We start from the raw sequence: 17528 nt of genomic DNA, 5'->3' as shown, positions 1-17528 counted from the left end.
AAGTTACGAACCCATCAAGAAGCTTGCCAATTATTTAATGCAACGTACCCTGACAGACCACCAATTACGCAATCTACGGTTAGTAGGGTACTGGCAAGGTTTGAGGAAACTGGTAGTGTGAAAGATGCTCCTCGTGCGGGTCGTCCTAGAGTAGATGATGAAACTAGATTGAATATCCTGGTGGAGCTCCAGGACAACCCTCATTCTAGTACAAGGTCGATTGCATTGAACAATGATATTTCACATGTAACTGTGGTGAACTTTCTCAAAAAAGAGAAATTTCACCCCTATAAGGGTCACTTGATACATGCATTGACTGAGGACGACCCAGACCGCCGTCTCCACTTTTGTGAAGATTTAATGCATCGATGTAACGGAGACCCCGACTTCCTCAAGAACATAATTTTTTCTGACGAGGCTACTTTTTATCTTAATGGATCGGTGCATCGACATAACTGCCGGTATTGGTCTCAGGAAAACCCGCACTGGGTGCAAGAAGTAGATCATCAGCACCCCCGAAAGGTGAACGTTTGGGCGGGAATAATAGGGCGTCGTATTTTAGGCCCGTATTTTTTCGAGGAAAATTTAACTGCTGCTCGCTATTTGGATTTCCTGCGGTTCGATTTGGTCCCAAGCTTAGCAGAGTTATTCCCGAACAACGAGGATCCTGATATTCCTGAGGAAAGAATTTGGTTTCAGCAGGATGGTGCACCGCCCCATTATGGAGTGCAAGTACGGGAGTACTTGAATAATACGTTTACTGGCCGGTGGATCGGGCGACGCGGAACAATCGAGTGGCCTCCGCGTTCGCCTGATTTAACACCTCTAGACTTTTTTTTGTGGGGCTATTTGAAATCGCGTGTGTACACAAACAGACCAGGTGATTTGGAAGAACTTAAAAACCGTATTCGTTTTGAAATAAATCAAATCGACCCGGGAATGCTTGAACGAAGTGTAGACGGCGTTTACACACGCTTAGGACAATGCCAAATGGTACAGGGTGGGCAATTCGAACAATTTCGCTAGACTTACACAAACATTAGTGTAATTTTACTCGTTTGAAATGTAATTTTGTCAACTTTGTCCTTTTCGGAGCCATTAATAGTGTAAGTAGACAATTATCACTTATAAGAACTTAAGGTGCATTTTTCTAAAAAAAATTGTTATGTAAGACATCGAAATTTTCACACCGTTGTTTAGATAATTATCACTGTCATCAATTTCGAACGAAAAAAATATGCGTTGTCATTTAAAAAAAAATTATGTCATCGCTGCCGTAAGTGGATTATCGAAAAAAAAATTTTTTCCACATAACAAGGTGCCCTGGATCAAATAAAAATCTACGGGTCTCACCGTTTTTCGAAAAAAAAATTGTTTAACGAAAATATGAATTTTATGCAGAACTTTTTTACCACGCTGTATGTATAATAAGTTATTAGTAAAATCGCTTATACGGGTCAGTTCAATTAATTTTCATTGTTCAATATCGGCGATAAAACACTACAGATTTTTTGAGGCAAACACCTCATATCTTCAGAAGGAAATCTGAAACTTATTCATTGTTTTTACTTATTGTATTTAATGATCTGAACACCTATACACAGGACACTTTGTATTTAAGAGGTCAAATTTAATCCAATAATCAAATGAAAATAATAAAATACGATTTAAGTAGAAGTGAAAGTAGGTAGAAAAATGAATGAAGATTTCGTACTCGTACTAATAAAAGTAATAAATACACAAATAAATTCTCCTTAGTAAACCAAATGTCTGTCCAAAATATATTTTGCATCTAAATGTAATATGTTAAACAGGTCAAACATAAATTCTGTATTTGGCACCTTTTAGGTACTATTTTTCACATAACCTAACTGAAATAATTTTAGAAATGCCTGATTAGATATTTTCGGCACAAAGTGAAAAGAAGTAACTATTCATTATTCCATTGAATTTCATTAAAAATTTGATTGAGTCAAGGTATTGTCGAATACAAAAACGTACCTAATCAATCATTCTCAGTACCTGATTATTCTTAAACATTACACGCAATTGTGTCCCAATATCAATTAGATAAGACAATTGTGACCTCGTGCTTTTAATCAACAATATCGTAGCGCAAATATATTTATATGTTATTTTATATCAATATATTTGTTTAATAACCGTATCTATAAAAATAATTCAACGTTAGCTGTCTCCTCGCGACGCCTACGATCTAACAATCAAAAACTTCAACTGTTATCCCGCTTGTAACCGATTGTCATTTGTCTAGGGCTTTCTGCAAGGCTTTCCAAGATCTGGTCTGCCCTCCAGACCGTCGCATTCGATGCAGGTGTGTGTGTGGACAGTGGACACCTAAGCTGTCTTATCCCCAGTGCATGATTACCAAAATTTGTTCGTTTGCTTCCTCATTGAGGAGTTGCGTAACTTCCCCCTTAGAAATTTGTTTTCTAATGATATGTTTGCATGTTAGTAATGTGGTTTCGTCACGTTATTCTGTTGGAACAAAACACTAACACACTGGGGCTAATACGATTTCACACAAGAAATTTATGTATAATGAGTTGGTTACTGTCACTTGGGGATATAACTTACAGGGTGTTCTCAAAAAAGTATCACCAAAGGCTAACACGACAGGTCCAAAATTTCAAAATAACGCATTATTAACCGACAACACCAGATTTCAAATTTTGAACACACGGGGCAACAGTTCAAACACCTGCCTAAATACATTCAATTCATAACACACGAGTACATGTTTAGTGTCATTACCATCTACATCACAAAGCCTCAACGCTTTCCGTATGACGTCACATCTGACAGATATTTTACTCGGTAAAGTGACTAAACGAAATGTGTATTTCTGTATTAAACATTCAAAGATATAAAACAGTACAAACCCGTATCTTTCCGTGACTTACAGAATCAAAATTATGAATTATGAACAAAAAAATTTGCACAACATTTAATAACCGAGAAGTGAGCATTTTCTAAAAATAAAGTTAAAAAATCATGGGCAAATCGTATATAACAGTTAAAATACAGAATTCCTGGAAACTATAAGCAAAAAAAATTGCAAAAATTCTACCAAGGAATTTTTTCATAAAAGTAATGGTACAAGCTTCTGTTACACTTTTTCAAAAACTCAATATTAACGGAATTACATACTCTAAAACTAATTTCTATTTTTGAAATTGAATTGAGTGGTAGTGATGTCACAAAGCGATATGTTAGGCTTTATGTTAGATGGTAATACTAGTGTTACATAAAAAAATGTAAATTGAACTAAAATTTTAACGGCTACTTGTTACATTCTAGGTACAACAGATCGCACAAGCAGCTCAACAGCTCCAACAGCTACAAAAAGCACAACAGCAAAACTCGAACCAACACAACAGCAGCATTCCACAGAATGCCCCTCTACCCCAAACGCAAACCACCCCTCCAAACAACACACACAACATACCTGCCAGTATGCTGACACCCAGCACTCCAGGCTCTGGGGGTTTGACGCCGCAACACCTGAAAACCCCTTCCAGAATCCTGGAACCCTCGCCAGAAGAAACCACGGACCTTGAGGAGCTGGAACAATTCGCCAAAACCTTCAAACAACGTAGAATCAAATTAGGTGAGTACAAAGTGTTCCACAAGGACCTAATCCGAGCCCTCTGTTAATGTTTTAATTTGTGGTTTTCTCTGCAGGTTTTACGCAAGGTGACGTGGGATTAGCCATGGGAAAACTCTATGGCAACGATTTCTCCCAGACGACGATATCCAGGTTCGAGGCGCTAAATCTGAGCTTCAAGAACATGTGCAAGTTAAAACCGTTGCTTCAGAAGTGGCTGGAAGACGCCGACAGTACTCTGACTAACCCCGGAGCGCTCAGTAATCCCATGACAACACCCGAAACTATAGGAAGAAGAAGGAAGAAGAGGACCTCGATAGAAACCAGTGTCAGAGTAGCATTAGAGAAGGCATTTATGCAGAATCCGAAACCAACCTCCGAAGAGATCACAATGCTAGCCGATGGACTGTGCATGGAAAAGGAAGTGGTGAGGGTATGGTTCTGTAACAGAAGACAGAAGGAGAAGAGGATAAACCCCCCTACGGCGGCAATGGGATCACCCTGCTCTGTGGGGAATAGCAACGGAAACATGTTCCACATCGCCAACACCCTGGCGACTAGTCCTCTGTCCTTGGTGACGTCCAGTGGACACAACTACAACCCCAATGTGATGGTGAAGCAGGAATGACACCACGTCAACTTCTTCGCCGATCACTACCTGGAATAATCGGTTTCTCTGTGTGCAATGAGATTGAGTTGCCCGTTACTCTGTGTATTATAGACGACTGTGCAGAAATCGTGTAAAATACGAGGCGGATCCAAGGGACGTTCTGGTTTTTATATATGCTGAACTTTTCGTGGATGACATCTTTAGTCAGTATTTTCGACATTCAATATTTGTGTGTTGGATCTCAGTCGAACATAATCATTTATATCCCCATGGAAATATCGATGTACATTCGTGCTTATTATTTATTTTACAAATTTTATTTGCACCTTTTCGTCCTCACGTTGTACTAACCGTCTTCCACTTGATAAGTTCCTAATGCGTAGTTTAGTCACATTTTAACCACGTATTTCATTGAATGATTCGACTGGTCTGTTGTTATTTATGCCAAAAATACTTATGATGTCCATATATATAGCGTGTAGGTAGGTATTAACACCTTTTGTTTTATAGTTTTATTTTATTGTAAAAATTGTAATATCACTTTTTATATAATTATTATATATTATTATATCACTGTAAATAAACAATCGTTTTTGATTGTAAGATCCTTTCTTTCCCTCAAGCAAAGAAACAAATTTCCTGAGACTTCTTCACTGCTATACAGAACAGACACATTAAAATTGGTTGTACTTTAAAAATAAACTTGAATTTATTTTTATGAAAGTTTGTGTGAGGAAGGCACGGAAAATTATGACCAGCTTGGCGAGAAGAGGGACCGATTAGAGATTGGCAGGTGACATTCATTCGTTAAGCAGGGTCTCATATTATTATCTATTTGATTGACTGTCAGTTGCTAATCGTGTACAATTTGTAGATAGATACATGTTATAATGGTAAATATATAAGTATTCTAGACATAGCCATTTGTTTAGTACCCAATGTATATGACTTTTATTAACCTGCTCTTTGTATGTACGTCAGTGTATATATCGAATTTAGTGGTTCTTTTTTTACGAGGACCAATTTAGAGATGTTTAAAGTTCCTAATTAAAATTAAACGATTGTTGATATTAATGAGAACAGCGCGATATCACCAAATAAATTTTGTTTTGTAAGTTAATTTTGTACTATAATTTCCATTCGCAGGGATCGACGCACTCTCTTGGTTTTAGGCCTGAAATGTTGGGAGGAATAGGGTCCGTATTCCCGTTTATTTCTTTACACACATATATTTACCCAATAGTGTTTGTTTTCTTATACATTTACCATCACCACTCGAACCGTTCCGCTATGTTGCGTCTCAGGTGAAATATATTTGAAAGCGGCACGGTTTAACTGGGCACTTGCTTAAGCACACATACCTATTCTTATATCTGTGTTCAAGCAAACTAAGTATAGTACTCGTGAATATATATGTCCGCAGAAATGTTCAGAGGCCAATTTTTCCAACCCAATGCACATATCGTACTACGTTATAGTTGTACAGTATTTTAGATATTACTTATAATTTTGTCTGTGAACATTTTGAACAATCAACGTCATATCAATGTGTGGTTTTAGTATTATGTACATTCAGCTACACCAGTAATGTTACTTACGATTACCCTGGAAAGTTGTAAAGTGAAATGTAAAACTCCCATAGGACTTAGTCTAGTAGGTATATGTGTGTAGTATAAATGTGTTTAGATACTTGTGACTGGGGAAGGAGGCCAGTTGCATTCAAAAATTGAATTTGAACTGTTTTACAAATTCGTATTGAGTAAAAATTCAGTTTTAGAACTTTTGTAACTATTTAGTAATCTAAAGTTTTTGAGATGTATAAGACCCTATTCAGAAGTGTAATATAATGGTGGTCTAGGCAATAACATGTACATTATTTTCATTAAAGAAATGGATTCGTAACAAATTTGTTTTAATTTTACTCTTACTTCTCTGAACGTCAGCTCTGTTGTTCGATAGATTTAATGCAAAACTACAAATAGATAAGTGCTTAAGAATTATCAATTAAACTGAGTAATATTTATCAAAGAAAAATAAAATTAAAGCCGAAAATGAAAGTTATATTCGAGTGGCATAAAACTCACCTGGAGGCGATTCTCGTAGTCGTGTCGGCCGGCTTTTTCCAAATTGGTCACAGCAATAATGATCAGAAGGAGCGGAGCGTCCTTTTAACTTTCTTAACACTATGGAAAATAGTTACTTATTTAGGCAGTAATGTACAGAATTAATTGCCGCGGCTGCTATTTAATAGACGAGGTGCAGCCGAGGCATTAAATCTACTTTACTGCTAAGTTAAACACATAATATTTTCACCGATCAATTTTAATTTTATAACAAGAAACAAAGTTATATTTTATATTATTAAAATTGTATGACACTTTTTTCATTAATAATAATAATTTCATCAGGTTATCTGTGGTTGCTATGAGATAAGCATTATTATGTAAATAATTTAGGTATGTAAGTCCATATAAACAAACAACAAATAAATTTTAATTTTTAATTTAGCGACAGAAAAAATTATTCTAATGCCTAGGCAGTAAATGTGATACCTACTTTAGTGTCTAACAGCTTTCATTAAAACTACGCTTTTGATGTCGATCGGCGAAAAATTTATTTTGTTGAGGGCAGTTTCAAGCGTGATGCGTTTTTTTTACTCATACCGGGCAGTCCCCTGTCCCAACCTCTCTTTTTGTCACACAAAAACAAACAAGAACAAAAACTCGCTGTCATTACCTAGGTATTATTCACATTTCAGATCGTTTACTGATTGCTTAAAATTCAAAACTATTTAAATTTCACTTACCTAAAACAGCGAAAAGCAAAAATACCGTTCAAATAAGTCGTCGTCACAACAATTTAAATCTGTTTCAAAATGTTAAGGGAAGGCACGCTATCTAGATGACAGCGTTTGAAAAATTTAACCAGGAAACAAATTAGAATGTAGATCCCTAATTAAGGTGGAAAAGAATTCAAATATGTATACAGAAAGAAATAAGGAAAATATTTTTGTTTTACATTAATAATAAGGATTTTAGGTTTAGGTTTTTCGAAGACAAAAAGTAAAATAGGCGTTATACACAAATAGTGACCAACACTATTATTTATTATTTCTAACGTTTACCGAGAGATGGCAATATATCGTTATCGCTGCTTCTAATTACTATTATATAAAATTGTGATTTTATAAATAAAGAATTGTTTTATCTTTAAGTAAAAAATAATGTGTTTCAAATAATAGAAATATAGTTTATAATATAACAATAATAATTAACGTTAATTCTAAGTTTTATTTAAAATATGTTCTAGCACAGAAAGTGCCATCTATCGGTGACATTCTTTTATTTATGACAGTGTTAAAAGCAGCTGTTTGCCAAGAAAATGATCTGTTTATTATAATTTTAAGAAATGCTTGTTGATCTTGGCTGTTGCTCTTAATTTAAAGCTGTTGCCCTGAATTAAATGCACAATTACTATTCTGTAACTTTTCTCGTAATTTAACTAAACTGAATTAAACGGAAATAAAATAAATATTAATTGTATATGCAGTTCACATTTGAAAATTCTTGCAGCACTTAGGAACTTTTGACCCATCCTAGTCTTGACGCAAGGAAGGAGGGTTGGTAAGCCACATTTTTGTTGTCACATATGTCAGATTGGCTTAATTTTGTACTGAAAATAAACAGGTTCTTTTTCTTTTGGTAACAAAAAAAAACTATATAGTAACGTAAGATCAATAATTATAATTTTATAATAACGTGTATTTAAGATTGTTGATAACCATTCTTTATTCCAGAAATTTATCTACGTCTTTTTATATTATTTTTAGAACCAGCTATGGAAGAAAATATGTCAGATGATGACAATAGGGAAAAACCTTCAGACAGCCCAGATAGCCCAACAGAAAATGCGAAAAGGTTAAAGACTGATAGTGGATGTCTGGAAAAGTCTGAGGAATCTTCAAGTTCATCCAACACAACAGAACAGGAAAGTGCTAGTACCAGTACCGATAGTGGTTTTCCCAGAAGCCGAAACTCCAAACACAGAAATTATCGAACAAGGACTAGCGATGAGGCACAGGAAAACCAAAGGTAGATTTTATTTTTTTTTTTCACTGGACTTTTGCCAAAAAAGTGCTCTCAATAATTAAAATTTGACAGTAACAGATCTTAGTAAAAAAAATATTTTTTTATATAAAATGTTATTGCAACATTAAAAGTATGGTATTTATTTTTACTATACTTCAAAAATAATACTTGTATTTATAACAGGAAGTTAATTTGAGTGCCTAGGTACAATGTTTAGTCAGTGTGATAAATTTTATTATCTTGTCCACAAGTGATTTAAAATAGATGCTGATTTTTTTGTTTATGTGACAAGAACTATTTTAATTGAATGGGCAGGTAATGATAGACAGTATTTAGTTCAGTTTAACATGCTTGTTTTTATATCTTCAAAAGATACCTATGTTTAAATTAAAAGGAATCAGTTTAGGAACCTTTAATCTAAAAAAATATACAAAAACAGTTCTCTTAAATAAAATAGAGTTAATTTTTTTTGCACATAACTGTGTTGTGTTTTAGCCACTGTGTACGGGGATCCATTTTTTTTAGATAAATTTAACATAAATTAATAATTGACCTTGTTTTTAGATAAAAACATTAACCAAATGTGCTTGCATGACTTTACAGATATTGTGTAATTTGTGATATTTATAATTTTTCAAATTATTGCAATATTTGGCAATACATTTGTTCCGAATCGATTTTAAATTGAATAAAATGCTATTGAAACATATTTTGTGTTTATCCCATTAATTATGCACAGATATATCTGTTGTAAAATTCCTTGGCCAGTTTCCTAAAACCTGGCAACTGACATCATAGCCTTCTCTATCTAGACACTTTGATGTAAGTAATTCGATAAATATATAGGGCTTTATAAAATAGACAGATTTTTATCTTTCATAGGCCTAAAGGCACTTTATCATATTCTTTCTAGAATTGAGTTGGCATTATGCATCATCTGCGATTAGTTTATAAAAATAAACAGTAACATTTTTTTTACGGCTTACAATTTCAAGATCGATATTTTAATGGTGTTAAAATGCCGAAAAATATTTTTAGTTTATTTTAAATTGAAGAATATGAAAAATATAAAAAGTAGACTGTGCAAACTAAGATGTAATTTAGTTTCAACTGAAATCATCTGTTGAGAAAATATTATACAAGGTGTTTTGGAATAAGGTATTATAAATTATGGAGTTAGTAAAACTACAAAATAATACAATTTTTCTCTATGACTGTGGCTCTATTGTCTTTTGTTTGGGAAACGTCATAGATTTTTAAACATTTTTTTTGGCAGTATCATCGAAATCTTGTAGCATGTTGATATTTCAAAAATTTTACATTTTCTGAAATACCTGACAGCTTTTGACAAAAGTAGACCAGGAGTCACTAAGAGCCACAGAATTCTGGCCCTTTTCGAGTTATTTTTTTTTAACTGTTTTCAAACGATAAATCTAAAGTAACTCTAGAACTACTTATGTGGCAAAAAGGCCATAATTATTTTTTATCTTAGAAAAATACAACTTTAAATTTTTATTTATGGAAAGTCCAAAAGAGTCATTAATTTGGAAATTTTTAATTTTGTAAAAGTATTTTATGTAGTAAATAATAACGATAAATGCGTAGTTTGTTAAACCTGAGGGTGTTGATCATAATGCTCCCTAAATCCTGATGGCCTACAACCGTAAAAATTTGAAAATAAATAATTGGCCCAAGTTTCTTCACTTTGTATCAAATGTCTTAAATATGTTTCACTAGGATTTGAATTTTAAAATTGCCGATTAATCCTGAAACACCTAGTATATACTAAAATAAACTTCCTTCTCAGTGATAACGAAGAAGATTCTGCGATGCGGGAGGAAGAATCTGAAGACAACATGCTCCCTCTTTCGAGTCCGGCCAGCTCCGATTCCACAGTGATACACGACACAGACACGGATTCCGACGAAGAGGTGCACCCCACATTGAAGAAGCCCAAGCCGAAACACAAGTGGTTCATAATCCCTGAGGTGGTAACGAGACAGGTAGGCGTCAGTTCCAAATACCAGAGCCCCGAGCTGTTCCAGAGACGTTGCTACGGCTCGCTGCACAGTGTACAGAGGTTAGAGTTAATGTATAAATTAGAAGAACATGACGGCTGTGTAAATAGTTTGAATTTCCACCCCGACGGGTCGCTCTTGGCCAGCGGCTCGGACGACCTCAAGGTCGTCATTTGGGATTGGAAGATCGGCAAGTGTCTGTTGAAATATGATACCAAGCACAGGGGAAATATCTTCCAGAGCAAGTTCCTGAATCTTAGCGGGGATTTACATATCGCCACATCGGCTAGGGACGGACAGGTAAGAATTTTAGCAATTCTTACTGAAATTGTTGAAATGTAAGAATATTTTTTTTATATGAACTTTTGCTTTTGAAGCACGTTTTTATTAAATTGTTACAAAAACAAACATGTACAAAAACAACTTTATTTGGCAATTACACAGCCCCACGAAAAAAAGTAAGAGATCCGAAAGATAGGATCATGGTATAAGCTCTTGAGGTCTCTGAATTCAAATCCGGTGTTTGACCCGATCAGATCTGGGTCAGATTAATGTCAAATGTGAGAATCAATTGCCAACAAAGTAAACCAATATATCAATCCATTTTTTGGGTTGATGAATCTGAATCTGACGTCCGTTTGACCCAATCAGGTCTAAATTAAGGTTGCTTCAAAGTCAAATCAAATGTAGAGAGTCAATTGACAACAAAGTAAACCGATATATCTGCATGGAATTTATCAAAAGACTTCTTTGCTTTCGAGGTGAGAATTGCTCAAATTTCGAGGGAAGAAGGAGTTCGTGATAACAGAAAGTTGGGCTCGCACAGAGGACCCTGCCACAAGATCGCCGTACTTCCCGAACAGCCCCACATCATCCTCAGTGCAGGAGAAGACGGCCTGGTGCTTAGCCACGATGTCCGCAAAAATAAACCTGAGAGGTAAGTTAATTTGAAAAAAAAAATAAAATAATTCTATAAAAATATAGAAATTATTTTACCCAATGACTATAAAATAAATTTAGTAAAAAATATGATCCACCTTTTACCTGACGGTTTAAATGCGTCTTAAAAAAAGATTTATAACAACTATTTGATTAAAAAAATAATATCAGATTAGTATTACGGGCAACATTACCCCTTAAAATGTGACCCTCACTTAAAGTTACACCATGTCTGTGTTTTACTTTTCTTTCCCTCATTTTCGTTAAAAGACACATATTTTGTTGTTAATTATCATGTACATACAAATGACATAGTCATCCAAGTGCATCTATGATTCAATAGTATTGCAATTTTTTTCTGAAGTAAATTAACATTAAAAAAAAAAATTTGCTGATAATATTAACTGTCGTATGAAATTTCCAGGATAGTCCAAGTCCGGGACGACGACAGAGAAGTCGCACTGTACAGCATACACGGACACCCTTTAAAGACCCAGGAATTCTGTGTCAGCGGCAGAGACGACGTCGTCAGGGTCTACGACCAAAGAAAGAGTAACGATCCCCTAGCCACTTACCACCCTTTCAAAAGAGTAAGCAGTTCCCCCCAAATCGAATCGAAATTTACTTGATATAATTTTTTACAGAATCAGTCCGAATATGCGGGTCTGCACGTCACCTGCGCCGTCTACAACCACGACGGGTCCGAGATTCTTGCCTCTTACAATGACGCCGATATCTATCTGTTCGACGTGAACGCTCCCCCAGGCAACTTCGTCCACCAATACCAGGGCCACAGAAACGGGGCCACGATAAAGGGTGTCAATTTCTTTGGGCCCAGGTCCGAGTTCGTCGTCAGCGGCTCCGATTGTGGCAACGTTTACTTCTGGGAGAAGAACACTGAGGCGATAGTGCAGTGGATGCTCGCGGACGATAACGGCGTGGTAAGTGCGAAATGCGATTTGCTTGCTTCTATGCATACAAGGTGGTCTGGTACTACTGCAGAACGCAGTTGCTCCGTTATTGTTCAAGAAACACACAAAAAATATATTCAAATAAAAGTGAGGGAAAAAATTTTTTAATAGAGAATTATTGAAACCCGTGAGGATCAAATTTGTTTCCATTCTGTTTGTGAAAAATTTAATATTCATTTGATGAAAAAATGTACAAACTTGGCCACTGAAATGCGAAGTGTTGTCTTTGAAACGTAGGAGAAAATGTAATTTTAATTTTATAGTTGACGTGTCTAATCAAAACACAAATTTGTTTTTAATCCTGGAACAGGTGAACTGTCTCGAGCCGCACCCTCAGCTTCCCTTCATATGCACCAGTGGCCTGGACTGGGACGTAAAGGTGTGGGTGCCGTCCTGCGAGAATGAACCAACGATGCCGGAACTCGCACAGACGATAAAGAACAACAATAAGTCGCGGGCGAATTGGTCCACGACATCCGCCGACATCAATGAGAGCCAGATGCTGTGGATGCTGTGGAGGCACCTGAGGAGCACCAACCACATGCGGGTGAGATTCTGTAGTGTAAGGATGTGTTTGCTAATAACAGGGTGTGTACCAGATCTCGACCAAAGAGTTCCTGATATTTCCAGGTTTTTCGGATGGATTTGAAATATTTGTGCTCTATATTAATTTTTATTTTTCAGTGAGCACTGTTTTTTTTTTTGTTGGTATCTATTACGTAAATGTTTAACAAAGTGTAGTTATTTCGAAAATTGTACAGGGTGGACCACATTCGACACTTTTGAAAGGGTTTCTCCTATTTCCGGAAAAGATAGAAAAAGATGGTTTAGATGCAAAACATGCATCCTGGCAAAATTTGAATCTTTTTGTAAACAAACAAACACACATTTTGTTATACACAGAATTATTAAACTTATATTTTTGTTTAATGAAATATTGTGTTTGTGAAATAATTTTGTTGGGCTGGGATTCCTATCAGTATACAGGGTGTTTAGTAAGTCGATGCATTCCTTGCAGGAGGTTGTAGTACAAGTGATTTGTGATATATTTCCTTAATATACCATATCCCGAAAATGCTTAGTTTCCGATCTACAGGGTGTTAAAGTTTTAATAAAAAAATGCAAATTTAAAAATATTTTGGAGACTGCTCAGGTTATTTTAATGAATTTTTACAGGCTTTGACACTTAACAACAATATGTTTTATGATAAAAATATTTTCAGTTTTACCAGTGGCGTGCGCACAGGCACTTCTTCAGATGTTTAAAAGAAAAACGCCACTGATTTTTCTTAAAATAAAAATTATTTTTGAATTCCTTGTTCAATTTGGAAGAGAAAAGGTATCTCAACTATTTTTCTTATGACGCACCGTTTTCGAGTAAATAAATTAAAATCAATTGATTGCATGGCGTAATCCAGTTTCAATAATTTGAAAAATAGCAGAAATTATGCACTCAGTTTTTTTTTTGTATCAATTTTATTATAAAAAATTATTCAATAAATAACAGATTCGCACCATATTTACGTATACGGGGGTTTTCGGGGTCGATGATTACAAATCCGAGGTCAATTTTACAAAATTCAAGATGGCGGATCCAAGATGGCCAGATTTACAAAATTCGTTTTTAAAAATTTAATCAATTACCTATGTACTTTAAGAAGGTTAAAACATGATTGGGTATTCAGGTTATAAAGTAAACAAAAATAATACAAATTGAATTTCGCAATTCTGACCTCAAATTCGTAATCAGCGACCCTGAAAACCCCCGTATACCAAATTTTACGCGTATGTATTATTTTTTGAAAATTTGGTCGGCCATCTTGGATCCGCCATCTTGAATTTTGCAAAATTTACATCTGATCCGTGATCAGCGACCCCGAAAACTCCCGTATACCAAATTTGGCGCGAATGTTGTTTTTTGAAAATTTGTTCGGCCATCTTGAATTTTGCAAAATTTACCTCGGATCCGTGATCAGCGACCCCGAAAACTCCCGTGTACTAAATTTAGCGCGAATGGGTTATTATTTAAAAATTTGGTCGGCCATCTTGGATCTGCCATCTTAAATTTTGTAAAATTGACCTTAGTTCGATAGTGCATAGCTCATATGAGACATTTTTAAATTTTGTTAATTGACGACATATTGGAATATTACATAGGCTGAATATGAAAATTAAGTTATATAATAAAAATACCCAGTATGATAGTTTTAAGAGTAATTTCTATAAATTTTTTAAAATGGTGAGGAACATAAATTTTTTGTTTGAATTGTCAATTAAATTGAAATGTCTGTAGGGAACTCACTTTTCTGTAACCGGAGATCCTGTGAAGACACCTGTTTAATTCCAATTACAATTGGAATTTTAAAAAAAATTGAAAATTATACAAATTCCTTGATATTTCCAAATACTGATTGGAATTGCCAGATAATCCTTAGTTTTCTAGACTGGAATACACCCTGTAATAACAATAACAGAAATAGAAGCCGAATTATAAAAATTTCGTTTCCATTAACGTGTTAAAAGAGCGTTCTTTCAGAGAGTCGTCGCCAGCGACACGGAAAATTTCGTCCTTCAACTGCAGACTAACTACAGCAGTTCCGCGAGCTCGTCTTCCTCAGATAGCGCCAGCAACGACGAGGATGACGTACTAGACGGACCCGCCGGATGCTCTGCTTCATAATGATCCCCTGCGGTTGTATCGACATGTATATATTATATATCACAACGCGATCGAAAACTGTTAGGGTAAAAAATCGCCACAAAATCACGTAAAATGGTTATATATATAATATATTTTTTGCAAAACTGTAAAAGTCGGTATCTCATCTTTCTTTTATAAAGTTACTTGTGAATTTAAATAAATGCAGTTTGAAGTTTTTACTAATTTTGTATTTTTCCTAAATTACTTCAACTATACACACTCGAATGTGCAGTGTGAAAATTGATCGTCTATAAAAACTATTTAAAAAAAAATTTCGATAATTTTTTTTTATAAACAATATTATATAAATAAGTTAAAATTGATGTTATAAATACACAAAAGGATGGTTATCGTACCATTTCATATTTTCTAAAGTTGTGAAATGTATAAAAAAAACAAATTTTCTCTCGCTTTACTGAATTATTTCTAGTTGTTCTAGGGTTTAAAAGAGGCATAAGTAAAATTCCTCTGTATTAATGGAGACTCACAGCATCCGCCAAATTATTTTTTGAAATCTACAAAAATCAGCAGTCCTCAAAATTTCAAACATGAATTTAAATAACCTGAAACCCAAACTGTTCTCTCTGATGTGAGTAATAAAATTCGACAAACGTCATGAACTTTACTGTTTTACACTATTTGCTTGACGTTGATGGGCGTGTCGATTTTTTACGAATAACATTTTCCTGTCTATGAATTCTGTTTGATTATTTTTTAGTATACTATGTTATTATAGTTATACATTATATTGTTAATAATGTAACTGGATGGTTGTCCCAGAAAGACAAAACAAGATAATTAGTTAATAAACCATAAATTGTGATTATTTTTATCATATTTATTATTATTAGCAATTAAAATAGTAATTTTTTACAGGTGTCTCATTTAACCCATTCCAGAAATCATTTTAATCGGTACCTACTGTACAGTACATCATAATTGTTACTATCTTGTTTTTTGTAAATTTTTGATGTAGGAAAAAGTAGTGCAAGTAGTTTTTCTTTTTCAAGCACCATGTTTAGTTTGTGAATCAGCTGGTGTGATCTGACAAGCCGCTAATCGAGCAAAATAGAAACAAAAAAATTTTTGTAGTGCAGTGTTCTGTCTACAACTTTTATTTTTACATACTTTTTCATACAGGGTCATTCACAAATGGTGACGAAAAACGAAACCTCAAATTCTTTGGTGAATTTTAAGAGGAGTCTTTCCTATAAAGTTTTTATCTAGTACGCTTCGTTAAAAAGATACGATGGTGTTAAACTTGAAAAAATATTTTTAATTTTTTTAAATTATTTAAAAACCAAGCGTCCTAGATAAAAACTTTATAGGAAAAACTCCCCTTAAAATTAACCAAAGAATTCGAGGTTTCATTTTTGGTCACCATTTGTAAATCACCCTCTATGTCAGAGAATAATGTAGAAAATAGAAGGGGTCACTTGTAATAGGTCAGCTAATACAATAATAATGGCAGAAGTGATGAAAATGAACATGAAGATCATATATTATTCAAGAAATCATCGCTACAAATACTTATAAGATACAAATTACATCCAGACGACTTTCATCATTGCCAAGAGTAAGTGAAACTGAAAATCACAGATTTTTCTTTTCATAACACAAAGCACTGCTAACGAAACACCTAAAAAATTCCAATAACTTGCGCAAGTCCTGCATATACAGCGAGAGTAACACATCCGTAAAACATTGTTACGATTGCCTTAATAAACAAACCAAGCCAGGGCCCTGCACTAACACTTGCAATTAACAAGTCCAATAACAGAGACTTGTAAGACGTAAATACTAACAAAACGGTGACGATAGTCTTCAGATTTTTCTTTAAATCATGACGTGACCATAGCCAGACTAATGTGGCTGTAACGATGTGTTGCACTAACAAGATATTCGATTCAAGGCATTTCTGGATGTAGATCCAATCAAACTCGGCACCTCTCGCACCGACCCATAATAATAATGCTCGGGAGAGAATGACCTCTGCAGTAGCCCATCCTATTCCAGCAGTGAGAACTTTACTGTGTCCTTTACCCGGAATACCAGACAGTACCAAATATAAGCCTACTAGATCGGCTAAGTCAACTGTTGATTTTAAAAATTCCTAAAATATTATGTATGAAAATGGAACTAATCAAAACTGTGGTTTTTTACTTACACCTATTAAATCGCTGCCAAAATCCGAGACGTTGTCTGGGAAAAATGTTGCTAATACTAGCATTTTTGCCAGCTGTGTAAACATATAAATCAGCCCCGCTTGAATACATTTCCAAAATGCTCCGTATTCAGATCTAAAAACGACAAGTTCAAAAAGTGTTTCAAAAGCAGAACATAATAGTATTACAATCCTGATTGTTTGTACGTTAAATAATATGGTACGTAAATTAAAGCGACACAATTTCCAAAATGATAAAGAGTCATTTCGTACAAATAATTTCTGAATAACTATAAAAAATAATTTTTGGAAATGTTAGGTTAGCTCAATTTTGACATGTTCATTACCTGACGTGCAGTGTTGTCAGATGAAAATAGCCGTTTTCTTTTGCTCTCAGCTTGAATCATGATCA

General features: G+C 34.7%; 3 protein-coding genes across 3 annotated transcripts in view; 2 read left to right on the top strand and 1 right to left on the bottom strand.

Annotated features, from left to right (window-relative positions):
* The window catches only part of LOC108906142 (POU domain protein 2-like), a 150340-nt gene extending 144203 nt beyond the window's left edge, over positions 1-6137 (top strand). Inside the window, exons 7-9 of the mRNA XM_018709325.1 lie at positions 2273-2332; positions 3319-3628; positions 3703-6137. Of these exons, the coding sequence (XP_018564841.1) occupies positions 2273-2332; positions 3319-3628; positions 3703-4253 (921 nt within the window). The 3' untranslated portion in view covers positions 4254-6137. The remainder of the gene's footprint in view (positions 1-2272; positions 2333-3318; positions 3629-3702) is intronic.
* A 1738-nt stretch (positions 6138-7875) lies between these two features.
* On the top strand, positions 7876-15823 carry LOC108906152 (DDB1- and CUL4-associated factor 8). Its single transcript, XM_018709345.1, has 8 exons — positions 7876-7962; positions 8065-8326; positions 10131-10641; positions 11103-11278; positions 11705-11870; positions 11925-12221; positions 12562-12798; positions 14788-15823. The coding sequence occupies exons 2-8, from the start codon at positions 8073-8075 to the stop codon at positions 14929-14931; spliced, it is 1785 nt and encodes a 594-aa protein (XP_018564861.1). The 5' UTR covers positions 7876-7962; positions 8065-8072; the 3' UTR covers positions 14932-15823.
* A 603-nt stretch (positions 15824-16426) lies between these two features.
* LOC108906121 (transmembrane protein 147) lies at positions 16427-17460 on the bottom strand. The gene is made up of 3 exons (XM_018709287.1): positions 17306-17460; positions 17120-17252; positions 16427-17065 (listed from the first exon to the last, which is right to left on the bottom strand). Exons 1-3 carry the CDS (start codon positions 17380-17382, stop codon positions 16592-16594), a joined length of 684 nt encoding a protein of 227 aa, XP_018564803.1. The 5' UTR covers positions 17383-17460; the 3' UTR covers positions 16427-16591.
* Positions 17461-17528: the final 68 nt, after the last annotated feature.

This window comes from Anoplophora glabripennis, unplaced genomic scaffold (genome assembly GCF_000390285.2).
Source record: "Anoplophora glabripennis isolate ALB-LARVAE unplaced genomic scaffold, Agla_2.0 scaffold74, whole genome shotgun sequence".
Taxonomy (NCBI): Eukaryota; Metazoa; Arthropoda; class Insecta; order Coleoptera; family Cerambycidae; genus Anoplophora; species Anoplophora glabripennis.
The sequence above is the reverse complement of the archived record's forward strand: the minus strand, read 5'-3'. Positions and strand labels throughout refer to the sequence as shown.